The 17,093-nt window shown below is 37.7% G+C and overlaps 1 protein-coding gene across 2 annotated transcripts in view; it reads right to left on the reverse strand.

The window, feature by feature from the left end:
* Positions 1 to 17,093, reverse strand: part of LOC126298616 (phosphatidylinositol 5-phosphate 4-kinase type-2 alpha) — a 101,638-nt gene that overhangs the window by 67,342 nt on the left and 17,203 nt on the right. For both annotated transcript variants that reach the window (XM_049990023.1, XM_049990022.1), the window contains exon 3: positions 2,113 to 2,223. In XM_049990023.1, the coding sequence (XP_049845980.1) occupies positions 2,113 to 2,223 (111 nt within the window). The remainder of the gene's footprint in view (positions 1 to 2,112; positions 2,224 to 17,093) is intronic.

Genomic DNA, 17,093 nt, shown 5'->3' on the forward strand with positions numbered 1-17,093 from the left:
AATTGCAACTACTATGATACAGTTGGAGGACAAAAAGTATAATAGAATTTAACAATGCATTAATTAAAGAAATAAAGGTGAACACTTTTGATTTAACTGGAGCATATCAGATAATTACACTGAAGAAATGCAAATGAAGTTTTACTAAGACTGGAATGGAAGCTTCTGACACTGCGTAACATTCTTGTCTAATGTCGCATGTATTTTTAAAATTATAATTCCAAAAAAATCTTCAGACAATGTTTCAGTGTATTTTGTACCATGTAATGTCTTATGCCACACTTGCCACAAAATAAAATAAGCTGTTCGTCCACAAATAGGTGGTCACATCACTGCCTGTTTCAAAGTTTTCAATAAATATTTTCCAAGCATAGCTTGTAACCAACTACGTTAATTCTGAGACACTCTAACCTGAATATTTCAATATTCATATGAGTAAATCTCGACATCATCTTATTTACTAATATACACGCATAGCGACAAGGATTTAAGCAAGACAATTCAAACAGTTCTCACAGTGGAGAACCTCAAATCTGTCCCACTCCCACTAACGTAAGACTTAAGAACACATTCTATTGGAGCTATTTCTTTCAAATTATATTGTACTGTGAGCATAGCACTTGCATTCTATGTTAATGCAGACCTCAAGGTTTTTCCCAGTTGTCATAACTGAGAACTCTCTCTAACAACTTGGATGTTCCACAGAAACCACACTAAGTTGAAACCAACACCCTGAAATGTTTAAATGACTGCATTCCAGCAATTGTCAGTTTTACTTTATTTGTTGCACTACTGTACTATTTTTGTCGTAGGCCATTTTCAAGTATCTGGACTCTAGTGTGCAAAAGATTTGGAAACAATCAAAATTCATTATCAGATTAGTGACATTTATGCAAAAATTGCTGTGAGTGATGGAATGGTAAGAAGATGAGTTAGAATGTTTAGAGGTAGCCTTAATAATGTTCATGAAGAAGTTCAAACCGGACAATGATCTGTCATTACTGAGGGCTTCGTGCAGAAGGTTGATGCAAAAGTTCAAGAAAACAGACGCTTTACAATATCATTCTTATCTAATGCATTTCCTCATATTTCCCCATTTATGTGGTCAGCACCATGACAATGACAATGCCATCAAAAGCAGTGAATGGCAAATTAGGCAGCAGATTTTTATGATCATGGAATTCACATGTTTGTTGTTTGTTGTTAGGAAAAGTGCCTTCATATTGACAGAAATTATGTTAAGAAGTAAATTATTGACTTTGCTTTCATGTAATAATAAAATTGTTTTTAAGTTCACATGCCTTTTTTGCTTAGTATAAAAATGGAATTAGCTTAACAAACATACCTCGTAGCTGTTACCACTATTTTCAAAGCCTCCATAAGATGAGAAAAAAAGTAGCAATTCAAAATGTATGACTTACATCGGAATTTTCTATACACTATATTATTTCAGTTTATTTTTTACATCTTTTATTTAACAATACAAAATTAGTTTAAATTTGGAGAAGTTCCTTTTAACTAGTCTTTTACTCATTATTATTGTTTTTTGAAGACCATCTGTTTATGAATACTGATAATAGTTCTTTGATAGTCACATGGTCATGAGAGTTTTTAATTTTAATTGGACAGAAACAGGATATAAACAGATTCATTTAAGTACATTTACCTCAAACAGCGAGTAAGTTACAATATTATATGTGAAAGGAAACATTGACGAAACTCCTCCATAATTACTCTTGACAAAAGACAGCTCAAAGAACATCTTACTTACTCTATTAACAGTAAGTTCAAAGACTGTTACAAAAATTATGAAAAAATAGCGATTTTAGTGAAAAACTGTTTATGTGTAAGAATTTCACTTGAAATGTGTTAAAACTATGAACATACACATGCATTTTATTTCAGAGTAATATATACATGAACAATTTGAAGAATAAGTGGAAACATCTCCAAAAAGCAAATCTTACACAACTGACTCCTGCAATGAGTCTGCTGACAATCATATGCACAACAGAAGCTACACTATGACATCTGCTCTTCCACACACCTTCAGAATCAACATATAAGACAAAAAAATGTTGGTAAGAAACCTTCAAGTGCATATCTGCATACCGTGTCATTGATTCCTTGTAGTCGACATCATCGATGCCAAACCTTTCCCTGAGATTCCGAAAAACTAATGGACAGTATTCCTTCACTTTAAAATGGCTGGGCATACTTTCCCTGCAAAAAAAAGGCATTTGTGGTTTAATATAAATTACAAAGAACACTGTGAAATCACAGAACATAATGACATAAATAACTGTAATATTCATTAATTTGTCTATCTTCATCATGTTACTACTGCATTTATTGTTAATAATGAAAGTCCCAAGTGGGATATAGTTTATAATATTCATGTATCCCTTTCCTAGTCATACATTTCTTCCATTTTACACTTGTGTGTGTGTTTTTTACAATAAAAGTCCCTTATGGTGTGTGACAGCTTTTCTGTCACGGGCACTGAACTGCGTGGCAATAGTATTAGTGTCAGCAGTTAACTTGAGGATTTTTGTCTATATATATTTTTTATTCTCTTGTACTGAGCTGAAAATCATTATGAAAAATGTTACTGTAGGGCTCTCATTAGAATAAAATGAAAATACGAGGACAATATACTGGCTAGGGTGTCTTCTGTTCAGAATTAATAAAAATAAAATTACTGCTACACAACACTGAGTGGGGAAAATCCATGATGTAAATGAATTAGAAGGAATTTTCATTGCCAGCATCATTAGGTACAACTGACTCTTGTAACTTGAAAAAAGAAGGCATGACTGCTGAGAAGCTGCAAATGACTTAATTTATTTAACAACTAGTTTTGTCAACACAATGCAACCAAGTTGACTGTTCTTGCATCTTCTTCAACAATAAACTTTTTTTTATTTACAAAGATGGGCTGCAAACCAGATACAAACTGTGTTGAGGAAGCTCATGGAGACTTAGCAACACCACTTGAGACTATTCATTAATAGGCAAAGGCATTACAAAAGTACTATGAACACTGCAGATTTTGGACATGCCAGATGCACAAAATAGTTTTCTTCAAACAAAATGGTCGAAAACAAAAACACTCTAAGAAGGACATCCCAAAGCCACATTTGAAAAATTGGAAATATAATCCAAAGTATTGTTATGTGACTGTAGGCAAAACACAAATCCAGTATTATAGCAATCAGACACATCAACAGTCAACTGATGAAAGTGAAAATGCATTTAAAAAATCATTCTTTTTTAGAAAACTCATTCTGGCTGCTTTGAAACTCACAAGGTGTTGATGTGACTGATTACCTTTTCATGAATAAACACTGGCTTTTCCCAAAATTATGAGACTGTCTGTACATTTTTTTGAAGAATAAACAACAGACATTATTATAGCATACAAAAAACATTTTTGCACCTGCTTGCACATTGGCTGGCAATAGTGTAAGACCTGGATTTTGAACTAGTACTCTACTCATCCAAGTCCCCAAATTTGGAGCCATCTTATGTTTTGCTGTGCTGTTGTCCAAGTCCAAAATATGAATTCAAGAGATAAGATCTCTGATGAGTCAATATGTTATCTGTAACGTATTATACTAAGGCATACACCAATTTCTCTTCTAAATGTATAAAATAATTGAAATCACATCCCACCAAATGCAGTAAGCTCAATGGAGATTTGGTTACCTAATAAAACTTAACTCGAAATACTGCGTACAGCTACCACAAATTTTCTGAACAATGTTCCCTGTACAGTCTGTCATTGGTTGGATTAAAATATTCCACTGCTTCACATTCATACTGTATACTTCAAACGTGATATAAGTCATAACACAGTTAAAATATAAAATACAAAACAATCATTGGTTGTTTAGTCAAAGGAGTAAACAGAAGACAAACAAAGTATAAACCAGTAAGTAGTACTTGGGTTACAGTCAAGGTATTCATTAAGTCACGCAATGATGATAAGCTGATTATACAATAAAATTTAGCATAAGTTATTTAGAATTAAAAATGGTAGGCGTACAAAAAATGAGAACATTTTCGCACAATACCAGATTTTACAATTACAAGCATAACACCTAGTGTTTCTTGAATAACAGTGAAGTAGCACACCACTTATGAGTGTAAGAGCATACTGAACTATGTACAACACCCTGTGGACCACTGGTAGGATATAAAGCTCAGGGGTACAATACACTCTGCGTATCACTCTAATACATTACAATAATTTTTGTTGGCCTCCAAAGATGACATAGTGCAATATATGAAGGTAGGAACAGAAACAAACATTAGTGTTTCCTCCTTCTGTACATACAGTTTAGAGAGAAGCAATGAAAGAACCTCTGGATAAAAATATACGATGACTCAGTTACTTTAATAATTGTGTATAATACATTTAAAAATCAATATATAATGACGTTAGGCCTATAATGTAATGAAACACACACACACACACACACACACACACACACACACACACACACACACACACAAAAAAAAATCACTCTCCTTAACAGCAGCATCAAAGTAAAAAATTCCGATACCCAATTAAAGGTAAACAAAAATACACAGAGATATCAAAATTAATGGTGGCAACGCATGCAGACGAAAGTACATGATCCTCTAAGCAAAAAAGTCCCAGTAAACATAGGTCTGCAAATGAATCATTTGCGATATGACTGTGAATTTTTGTGGTTAGTAGCCACTACTGACAAGATTCTATGTAAACACCACACACCAGACCGTTGTGTAGTTTTCTTTTTCATTCTCAACACACAGAGTGGCAAACAAAGTGGATATGACTGTACAATACACAGAGCGCCACTCCTGTCAGTTGTTTGCAAAAATTGTTCAGTTGTGTTGTGGAAGTGTTGGTGAACATTACAGTAACAAGTATGCAGATATGCATTTCATGCATGGTGGGACTAATGGCAATGCACAGGAGGCTGCATGCTGCATACTTGTGCCAAGAAGCATACCCTGCCCGAAGGCACCATGAGAGTCGAATGTTTATGAGGGTCCATCAGTGCCTCAGAGAGATTGAACTGGGGGCTTTGCAAATACTGCAAGCATGCAGGCCTGCACGAATACTCTCCAGGAATCTCGACAAGGAGACTTGACACTCACTCCTGGGATGAGTCACAGTAGTGTTTGGAGAATAATGCAATGTACCTGTATCACCTACAATGAGTTTAGCATCATACAAGGGTAACACCCCATCACAACCCCTCAGATTTAGTGGTAAGTTGGCCCATTGGATAGCCCATCAAAAACTAAAAACAGATCAAGCATGAAAACAGGAAGAAGGCATACTGAACTGTGGAGAAAAGAAGAAAAACAGAAGGAGTGAATGGTCCAAATTTAATATCTGCAATGATGAGCAACGTTAATGATCGTTGTGCCATGGTTGTGTGATCACAGTGTTGGACTGTGAAATGGGAGATCTGGGTTCAAATCTCACTTGATCCAATTCATTCTCTCTCTCTCTCTCTCTCTCTCTCACACACACACACACAAACACACACACACACACACACACACACACACACACACACACACACACACACACACAAAATTACGAACTTTCCGTCTGGTCATTGATGTGTCTGCTGGCTATGTTCAAATTTGTATATGCATCAGGGCATAATGACAGTTTGCAACTGCGACATGTAACAAACAAACCTCCAGAAGTACGTACCTCCTACTTGTTCTACGCATGCACTACATGTTATACTCTAGCATTCCATTTTGGAAGTTTAGACTCTTGAATTCCTTCATTGTAACATAATTCACACCTGTTTATTTCTTGTTTTCATCTCTGTGAGAGATCTATTCATCATCTCGCTTGCTGTCACTATTCATCACTTTTACTTGCGATAGTAATATATTCTTACCACATGGCTGATATTCTGTGATACAGACAGACATTACGCCATGACATACACACAAATTTGAATACAGCCAACAGACACGTCAATGACTGGATGGAAAGTTCGTAATTTTATGAAAAAATAAACATATTGGACTGAGTGAGATTTGAACCTGGATCTTCTGCTTCGCAATCCAACACTGTGACCACACAACAATTGCTCAATATTGCAGATATTAAATTTGGACCATTAACTGTTCCAGTTTTTTTTCTTTTTTCCACAGTTCAGTAGACCTGCTTCCTATTTTCATGCCCGATCTGTGTTCAGTTTTTGATGGACTATCCAATCGACCAACTTACCACTACATCTGAGGAGGGTACAATGGGGAGCTTCCCTTGTTAGTGACTTGCACTTTAATCCTAGACTAACATTTTGTCAGTAGATACAACAAGCTGCAGGCAACACTATGTTTGATAATTACATTTTATTTACAGATGAAGCAAGGTACTCATGATTGTATGTTTAGTAATCAAAATTCTCATTTTTGGAATCATCTAGGCTTCAACCTACATGTTGTGCACTAGTCTCTACATCAGTGATGTTATTCACTGTACGTGTGGTTAGGGGTATTATAATCTGTTCATCGTAAGAATAAACCTGATGTAAACAAACACGATGATTGGTCAGCAGTCATAACCCTCATACACTGGTGGTGTTCCGCTCTTGGAAGCAGGTCCAAGTTATGTATTACATATCTTATGTCACTGTAAATGAAACTTTAAGACATTCTAATGTATTAACAGCCATCGATGTTTTTATTAATCATACTTTAGCTACATAATTTTTATTTCTAAAATCGTGTACAGTTACAGTCTCCGTAAGCGCTACTTGTGCTCCAGTCGTTCGCTGTTCAAATGTACCGCAAAAATGGATGAGACTGCTTCCTACCTCGTAGTGAAATACACGTGCGGAACACTGTTAACTGCTGGAAACAAGTTGTTGTTAATGTTTTTCACAAGATTACAGAGAAAAAACCAGCTCTGACTGCTTTCAAGAATATGTAACAAATATAAGGAGGAGTATTTTAATTATTTTCATGGCATAAGTGTAAGTGTGGCAGATTTACAAACGAGTGTGCTGGAGGGTGACGGTTTGAGACCTGTTGTGTTCTATAATTTTTTTTTTTTTTTGTTTGAATACCTAAATCATTTAAATATGAAATTTATCAAATGTATGGTAATTAACTCCTACTTACCCATAATTTTTTTTCAAGAAAAATGCAGGTCTTGCAGTTTCTAATTACATATCATATGCAAAATTCTGTTTTTCATTCCAAATACACATTCTTAATTACTGATACTTTATAAAAGATTGATAAAGATTTTGAAGTTTAGAAAAATTATACAATTGAATTTTTTTGAAAAAAATGAAAAATCAGATACTCTTTGTTAGAATATGACCACTGGTTTCTAGGACAGCTGTGGTCTCACACGAGCCACAGTGAAAAGCGTCATATAAACATGGAAAACAATAATTTTCACAGTGTCGAGTAAACGATATAAATGCTGCGTTTTACAGTTGTCTCCATAACACTGCAATCTGAACCCAATAAAATTGATCTGGAGCGAAGTTAAAGGATTTGTCATTAGAAATAATAAGACATCTAAGCTGCCAAATGTACAGGAACTAATGCACGAAGCTTTGTGAAAATGCAGAACAGCACATCATAAAAGAGGAGGAGGAAATGTGGACTCCTTGGTGGCTTGGGATTCTGTTGCTGATTGCCCTGTTACCAACGTGGTAGTATGTAATGTATTCCTCTGAGTCTGATATGGAAGCAGTTCAAAGATTACCAGACGACCGCCTGTAATACCTTCAGTGGCTTCAATATTTAACTAGATGGAAAAATCACAGTAGTGCATTTTTATGTCACATATAGCCGATACAGAAAAATTACCCTTCTTAAAATCAGGAATTTTCATAACTCTTTCTTTTTAATTACAATAACATGTTAGCTAAGATTGAGAGCATGTTATGTTTTCCGTCTGGTCACCGGAGAAGCATATAATCTGAGTTTTACCACGTATTTTTTCCTTCTGTTTAAAAATTAAATGACATTCAAAGCTATATTATTCTCTGCTCGTTGCTTTTTACATATTTAGTACAACTGTTCACATCATTGCAGATTAGTTGGGTCACTTGCCTGGCTGATGGTGTCCAAGTTAAATGCACCGGTAAAGCTGTTGCACCATACTTACTATCTCTGAGTCTATGTACACACAACGCACAGCATAAAACATATCCTCATTACCGTACTTGACGGTATTCGCTGCAGCTTGGCTCTCACTCCACGTGAAACAAAATGCAATGAGGTTCCAGCAAATGTGGAAGAATACATAGTGTAATGTTTACATGAGGTTTATTCTTATGATGAACGGAGTACAGGTGATTGTCTTATTGATCTGTACATGTTACCAAACAAACCCAATGGACAGAATTACCTTCGGCTTCTGTGGCATCATCTTGCAAGATTGCTTGATGATGTTCCCTTAGAGCAACGGCAGAGGATGTGGCACACACATGATGGAGCACCGGCACATTTTGCTGCTATAACGAGATGACATCTAATGTGCCAATATGATGAAAGATGATTTGGGGGAGGAGGACGTGTACCGTGGCTTACACACAAGATCAGCTGAGCTGAAACCCATGATTTCTGCATTTACGGCCACTTTAAAACAGTAGTGTACATCAATCATTCCAGTCAAAATGGTTGAAGAATTAGAGAAGACTTGTCAATTATTATCAAGAACATCAAACTGGTCTCGGCATGTTTGAAAGGATTCGAAACTTATTGTAGTGACTGGTACAGCCCTGCATTCTGGTACATGAATGAAACTTTGAAAACCTCCCTTAACTATGAGTACTGTCAGTAACTGTTGTCCTGTTCGTTCAAAACACTTGTACTTCTATCAAAGTATCTCTAATAATTGTTTACTTTTTGCTTCTAGTATCATGTACTTTCAACTGCATGTGTTCACACCATTATTTATGATACACACTGTGTGTGTGTGTGTGTGTGTGTGTGTCCATAATTAAAGTTCCAGTTCCAAAATGCTGTAGGAAGAGAACAACTGGTCTGAATGACATTTTCAGCAACAAATTATTGACAGAGGGAGAAACATCATGGAACAAAAATAATTTAATGTAAATTTTAGAAATAGATGGTGCCATAAGCTCCTTACCATAAAATGGAATCAGCTAGAAGTGAGAGATGAATCGCAATACAATGGCTATGGTTCGAGTTGCTCATAATATATCCATACTGTTCAGTGTGCATGACTGCGCAAGTTCATCAGTCAACAGTCATGGCACAGTTAGTTAGGTAAGTCCATCTACCAGGACAAGGTCGCACCACATTAAATAGGAAATATTGATTTTTTAATTTTCCTGATGCCAAAAAACCATGTAAAAGCCAAAATAATATCAGTATTTAACTGTCTTGGCACCAAAAACTGCAATAAAACAAAATGACACAGGTTTCTAATTGTCGTGGCACTGGTGCAAGACATGTTCAATATGCTGTCCATGATTTTCTGCCACAAGCTGAAATCGAGAAACAGCATGTTCCACAACAGAATAGAGTGTCTCTGGGGTCATGTATAGAATGTGTTGCACAATGCCTACCTTCAGTTCAGCTATGTTCGTAACTGGAGAGCTGATCACAAGATCTTTCACATAACGCCACATCCAGAAGTCACACGGATCAAGATCAGATGATCTGGACAGCCAGGCTGTAGGGAAATGATAGCTGATAATTCTAGCATTTCAAAAATTCCTCTTCAGCAGACACTTCACTGACTGTACAATGTTTGGAAGAGTGCCATTGTACAGAAAAACAATTCTACCTACAGAACCAGTCTGTTGAATAATTTGAATGTTGTCAGTGTGCAAACGACTCTCATAGTGTTTACTCATGATGGTACAGGTAACAGGACCTGCAGGACTCATCTCCTAGAAGGGGGCATTATTTGTCCACAGCATGTTCCATGGCCATTCACTGTCCGCTTCCATGTGAGCAAAAAATTCCAGAGCAAATGTTTGTCTTGCTGACTGGTCAGCAAAAAGCAGCTCCTGAACATGAATGATTCTATATGGATAGCAATTAAGGATTTTTCACACGATTTTATGCGGCATGCTCCCAGGCATCTCCGACATTCTTGACATTCAGGCAAACCACTTAAACCACACTTCTGCTCAACTTCTCCTGCAACAGTGTAACCACATCTTTAACTGATGTCAGATCAATTCTTTTCTCCTTCTGCAACACTGCACTTCAAAAGAACTTGCCTTTTCGAATTCTGTAATTATTTTTGCCAGACCCTTACCAGACATCGGACCAAAGCCTTTTCTCATAGTCTTGGTTGTCCTGAACTTCTGCACAGCCACTAGCACATAGCCACTGTTCTTGTAAAAGCTTTATCAGCAGTGTGTAAACCTTTATGGAGACAGTACACACACTATCTATTGGTTAAATTTTCATTACTTTTTAGTATGATATGTTTCCCCAGGCGTGAATACGGTGCTGTTCGAACTTGACATCACTTTGAGCAGTGGTTCTCTTTACACAGCATTTTGAAACTGGAACTTCACACACACACACACACACACACACACACACACACACACACACACACACACACACCTTACAAGTCAGGCATATTTTCCCTGGAGCTTTGGCAGATATTTGCAATATCGTTTTTGTAATTTGTAGCTCGATTCAGTCCCAAAAATGAATACTACTCATCACATCTTTCATACAAAGCTCAGTGTCAAGGGAAAACATCAGTTTGTTTCCCATTATGAACAAATTTATTTTTAAAGTGGAATTCTATGTGCCCATTCAATAGAGCAGTCCCAAATTAGCATAGTATAATACTGTTTTATCAATATTTATTAATAGGGACAATGAAATATGAAGAATAAATAGTACTCCAGCAGCAACTGAGCAGCACTACTGCTTGGTGGTAGCAGACAGCGTGGGCCAGGGTGGGACGCGATACTTTGCTGGAGTACTGGACACTCTTTGTGTTTTACTGTCCCTGTTAATATACTTCAATGAAAGAAATATCACACTACAATAATTTGGGATTTCTCTATCAAACAGGAATAATTCTGCTTTACTTATCATTTTGTTCATAACGGGTAAAAAAACTGACACTTTCTGTTGACACAGGGCGTCGCATCAAAGACTTGATGAACAATAACTGGCTGGACTGACTCCAACTACACACCACAAAAACCAAACTGAAAAATCTGCTGAAACACCAGAGAAAACATGTCTGACAACTTTTATGAGACACATCCAGTATAATGGCAGGGACTAGTTCTCTATCATGAATCAGGCACCTGTTAAGTTGTGAAGAATTATGTGAGTGCTTTAAATACTGTACTCTCAAGGTACAAGACTTGCCCCCTGTATTCTCAAGGTACAAGACTTGTCTCTACGTGACATGCCATACAGCTTTCAATGGAGTCCTCCGACTGATTCCTCATGTCACTCTTTGCCTTGCCTCATGTGATACATAGCAGAGTTTGAGTACAATTTAAGTACTACTGGGTTCATGTTTTATCTAAATGTTCTTTCAATGCTAAAGCTGTTACGGATGAAGATAGGACAATGTATGTGGACTTATCTTTCATCTATTTTAGCAAAGTGTGATGGAAAAAAATAGTCAAGAAAATATTGTCAGATTTAACTATTATTGACTACTGTTATATCCAGAAGTCCCATCACTGCTGTTGCTGTGGAGGAAGAAGACGTGAAATTGTGCACAGGCTTATCTTGTACTATTGTAGTATAATGTGCAAAACAAAATTCTCACAAAAATATTATCACATTTAATATTTTATTTTAACATTTAGTAATTATAATACTGTGTTCTTTCTATGTTAAGAGAAATGTAGGTGTGACCTCCCTACGAACCCTAACTGCAGGGGTGGGGAAGCTAATTCTCTCTTCCGTCCCTGCTATTCATACACTGCCCTGTCGCCTTCATATGTTAACAAATACTTTTGTAACATTTTCTCAGTAACACAGGGTATATATTGCTGCTTCAATTTATTTCTGGCCGCAAGTTGTCCACTCTATGTCCAATACACATACTTACAGTCCCAAGTGTTACATAGCACCACTGCTGCTCAACACTTGGTCTCATGTTTTTAATTGTAAAGTCTGGTAATATGGTAAATGTTTTAATATTTGATTTTGCCCTTTACCTTATGCCTACTATTTTTAATTCTATTAAATTTATGCTTAATTTTTATTTGATGTTAGGCCAATCCCTTACATTTGTTACCTTTGTCTGACATGATGAAACCCTACACTGTAGCTCAAGAACGCCCATTTGATGGGTTATACCAAGCCAGTCTTCTTTCTGTTCTTTCAACTAAATATCAACAGTTGTTTTGCATTTCGCATTTTTACTATGTTATACTTGAAATGTATTTCATTCACTTGAAAATATCTCCACAGCTGAAATTGCATCGTGCAGAAAATAATAATAATAATAATAATAACAATATACTCTCTCTCTCTCTCTCTCTCTCTCTCTCTCTCTCTCTCTCTCTCTCTCTCTCTCTCATCCAACCACCCACACAGCCAGAGAGGGAGACTGTTGTGATGTAGAAAGAATACATTTCTGTTCTGACACCAGAAATACCCAAATCCACCCGAGTATCATATGTTTTCAATGCCTATCATGTAACTGCAAGAGGAGAATGGAAACCTGTATGCAACTCTTCCTTTTTTTCTGTATTACTATGATCAAAGATCTGGGAGTTACGAAACAAGTAGTTTCATTATCTTATGGTAGGTATCATGAGTTAGAGTAGTAGGACCACCCTGAATGCAACAGAATGAGGTAATGGCCAAGTATGGAGTATGTGGTAAGGTCTTCTACACGGGATGACTAACAAGCTGTAGTTTGCTTTTGTGAGTGGAAGCACATAGTCTTAATGGAATTTGGACTGAAATGCTTCAAATGTGGAAGGTGCCCAAGATCATACCAACATCTCCACGTTGTACATGTCTTTAGGTGTTGTTGGTTGGTTGGTTTGTTTAAAAGAGGGGGGAAGGGACCAAACTATGAGGTCATCAGTCCCTCGCTCCTAATAAAACAACACCACAAGTGAGAGAATAAAACAGACGAGACATATAACACAAAACGAAAAGAAAGGCAAAGTCACAAGAACGAAGGAAATGCAATGAACACTAAACGGACCAAAAGAGGACAAGAAAACAACACAGACACTAGAAACAGAAAAGAGTAAAACAAGAAACCAGATTACAGTGGCTGGCTGACCACGAGAATAAAAAGGAAAAGCCAGCCACTCTGCAACACATTAAAACCTCCACCCTAAAAACACTAGGGTGGAGGACACAGAGGGACAAAGGACATGCACTAAAACTTAAATCAAATGATAAAATCCACCCTCACAAATAAAACGTAAAACTAAATCAGCCAATGAGGCGTTGTCAGATAAAATGAGCGGCAACTAGTCCGGTAACCCAAGATTTCGTTGTTGGGCAGTCAAAGTGGGACAGTGCACTAGAATCGGGCCACTGTCAAACAGGCACCGCACTGACACTGAGCTAGGTCTTCACAGCGCAAGAGGTAACCATGGGTCACCCAAGTGTGGCCAATGTGGAGCCGGCAGAGGACAACTGATTCCTTCTGAGAGGCCCGCATGGAAGACTTCCACACATTCGCAGTCTCCTTAATGACACACAGTCTGTTGCGCGTACTGTATGCCATTCCGTCTCCCAAAGCCAAAAAACTCTGTGGCATAAGTCAGAACGCAGGTCAGGTTTAGAGGTGCCCATCTCCAGAAGTGGTTTCCGCATAGCCTATTTGGTCAGCCTGTCGGCACAGGTGTTGGCAGTGTCAGCCTTTTTGTTAAGCATCAATTTGTATCACTAGTAAATACTACGATACTGACAAATGTCTGAGATGTGATGCAGGTAGACCAATAACATGGGAACATTTACAGAGAGTTTCCATAATCTCTATGCTAAAGTGCAAAATAAAGGACTTGGGTAACTGAATTTTGCAGGAGTCAGTGTCAATTGCAGGCCAAAGAACCTGATAAACAACCACAAGCACCAGAGAGCAATGACATTTCTTGGCTACATAAACAATAACATGGTAGTAGGTCACACTTTTCTGGAATGGACAGTAATTTGTGATGAATGCTGAACATGCCCCTATACAACTTCCCAATGCTGAAAAATATCTAGCATTCTCACCAGATGATGTCTAAAGTTTTTAACAAGGGCCAAAACATGGAGGCCGCAAATGTCGTTTCCTGCATGCCAATGTGTGACACAACATTGTGGCTTCCTTTCAGAACAATAATTTACCATTCAGCTTGTAGGTGGTCCAGCACCTTCCATGGAATGCAGAGTATCAGTGTATAAATTTTTGTTTTGTCTGACAATTTAAATGTTTCGTGGACTAAGTAGTGCATGTTACTTTCCCAAAGATTTTTACAGAGACAGTTTTGTAAGATCATGATTACACAAACCTATTTTTGCAGCTGCACTGCCCCTCCGGTCCTTTTCCATGCCACTTTCCCTTGTAATGTACCTGTTATGATGCAGTCTCTTCTCAGCCAATTTTTGTTTTTCCTCATCTCTCAACTTAAACAAATGTAACACAAATAAGGGAGAAGACGCATTACTGTCTGATAACACAGCTGTCAAATAACCACTACAGACAGTCGTATGAATTAAATACCTGGAAGTATGTGTGTAGAGCAAGATATAGTGGAACAGCCAAATAAAACCAAACATAGGAAAGGCAGATTCCAAAAAGAGATTAACTGGAAGAATTCTCAGGAAGTGTGGTCCACCCACAAAGGAGATAACTTATAAAACCTTCATTCAACATATACCGGAGCTTGGCAGTCAGGGACCCTTACCAGATAGAACTGATAGACAAAACACAGCAGAACAAAACAAGAGGGATATGTGAACGTGTTTGAGCACATGTTCATTTAATAAGCACAAAAGCATCACAGAAAGGATCATTCAATTCCAGTGGCAGAAACTACAAGATATGTGTTGTACATGACAGTGTGGTTTAGAAAAAGGGACGGAACAGCCATTATTCTTCTCTCGCAACACTCATGGTTAACATGAAATGGGATACATGAGAATGTTACATAAAATACCATCTGCTACACACCATAAGATGGCTTGTGAAGTATATATGTAGATTTATTTCTGGATAATTTTGTTTCTACTGGGTACATTTGGCGTACAGCTTATATGGCACTAAGGGAATCTAAGCAGGTAAGAAAGTAGTTGCTTTGATGTTTCGTCATCTACTCTATTGCCTTTCCAATTGCATGCAGCTCTGCAGTAAATTCAGTGTTCTCATTGGAAAGGCGAATTCTGAAGATGTGGTTGGGGAAAACAACTCACCAGGAATTGAAGATCATGAGCTTCAAACTGTCAGTCCAAACTCCACTAAAATTTTAAAAGTTAAATCTGAAATGTATTTCTTTTGAAAATTTGTCAACTACAAAATAATTCAACACCTCTTAAGAAGACCTATTCATATTTCAGCGTAAAACTTTTAAATCAGCCGCACCCATTAGAGACAAACATAGGCAGGTTTCAGCCTGCCTGATCCTTTTTTTTGCAATATGGTCAGTATGGTACATAGGCCAGCCAAGCTGGCTTGCACAACTGCAAGGCTAAGTGCAGCCCACTGAGTCAGCTCAACTGCATTGACACCCCTTGCCGGCTTGTTGCTAACGAGCCTGCAAAGCAATGTACTGAAGTTATTCATTGGGCCAGCCTGCGGCTTTTCCAGCATTATGCCCTGAATGAATATGTATCTTTGTTATTTTAATTAATTATGCAAGGGCAGGTGGAATCTTTGAGTGTGCATGCTTCACTTCATTGCCAGTTCACCCATCCTTTTTACTGCCAGCCAGTTACAGTAACAACAACATATATTTTACAATTACAGGAGGTTATGTGACACCAATGTTCTGGATACATTTTTCCAACTTCACTTGTTAATTTCCAAACAGTGCCAATCAAGCATATGGATGGAATGTAAGTCACTGCACTCTTGGTGGGTGGAATCACTGATAATCACAACGTAAGAATCCACTGACACATAATAGAAGTCAAGTAGAATATACTGTCAAAACTGTATTTTCTCCCCACACATTTCAGAACATTGCAAACAGAAGCAATGCACTTCACAGCACAAGCAGAAAGCTGGAGCAATAAATCTGGAAGCAGAGCATGTAGTGCAGTGGGCTGGTGAACTGACAGGCTGATGGGCTAGCCAGCTAGCTCACCCCATACAGTGCATGCACATGGCACAGGTTGGGCAGACTGAAACCTGCATTGTGCATGACTCTAGCGCCCATCTCTAAAAGACATTTTGTCACACAGATCCCAAAAGACCTCAATGGCTGCAACCAACTGCTGAAGACGCATTCCATTAGTGGTTAAGGATATTATGCCTCCAAGAACGAGGAAACGCTGAAAAGTAATGCCTCCGAATTTTTTGTGTGACACACTAACTTTTTAAACAAAAAATATGTTATTAACGTACTACGTATTTATTCTTCATGTCTACATATTTGCAGCCCTCTGCCTCTACAGGGCTCCAAATTGTATGTAGCTCTAAATTGTAATGTGTAACATGGCAGTGTGTAATGTAATTGTGTCATTGTGTGGGGAACAGCACGCTTTGGGTGCACTGTCATCGATCATCGTCCATACAGTCCAGACTTGGCCCCATTTGGCTCTCAACTGTTTCCAAAACTTAAAGAACACCTTTGAAGACTTCATTTGGATAGTGATGAAGCGGTGCAAGCAGAGGTGAGGTTGCGACTCCATCAACAAAGTCAAACCTTTTACACTGACATCGACAATGTGAGGGCAACACTACAGTACTAGTCATGCATGTGCAGTCCTTCCCAACTATTAAGAGCTTCCTTCCATGACTTGCAGAACTATCCTGTCAACCAGATAAAATTACAGTACACACTCACTGATATAGCAAGGGAGAGAAGTGAGAAATTGTGTACACTGTTCACAAAAATACAGGACTCTGTGTAATGGTCAAACAACGATATGTTTGTACAATTCCCCTGCATGAACAGTTTCTT

The sequence above is a fragment of the Schistocerca gregaria genome, chromosome X, assembly GCF_023897955.1.
Source record: "Schistocerca gregaria isolate iqSchGreg1 chromosome X, iqSchGreg1.2, whole genome shotgun sequence".
In the NCBI taxonomy this organism is placed as follows: domain Eukaryota; kingdom Metazoa; phylum Arthropoda; class Insecta; order Orthoptera; family Acrididae; genus Schistocerca; species Schistocerca gregaria.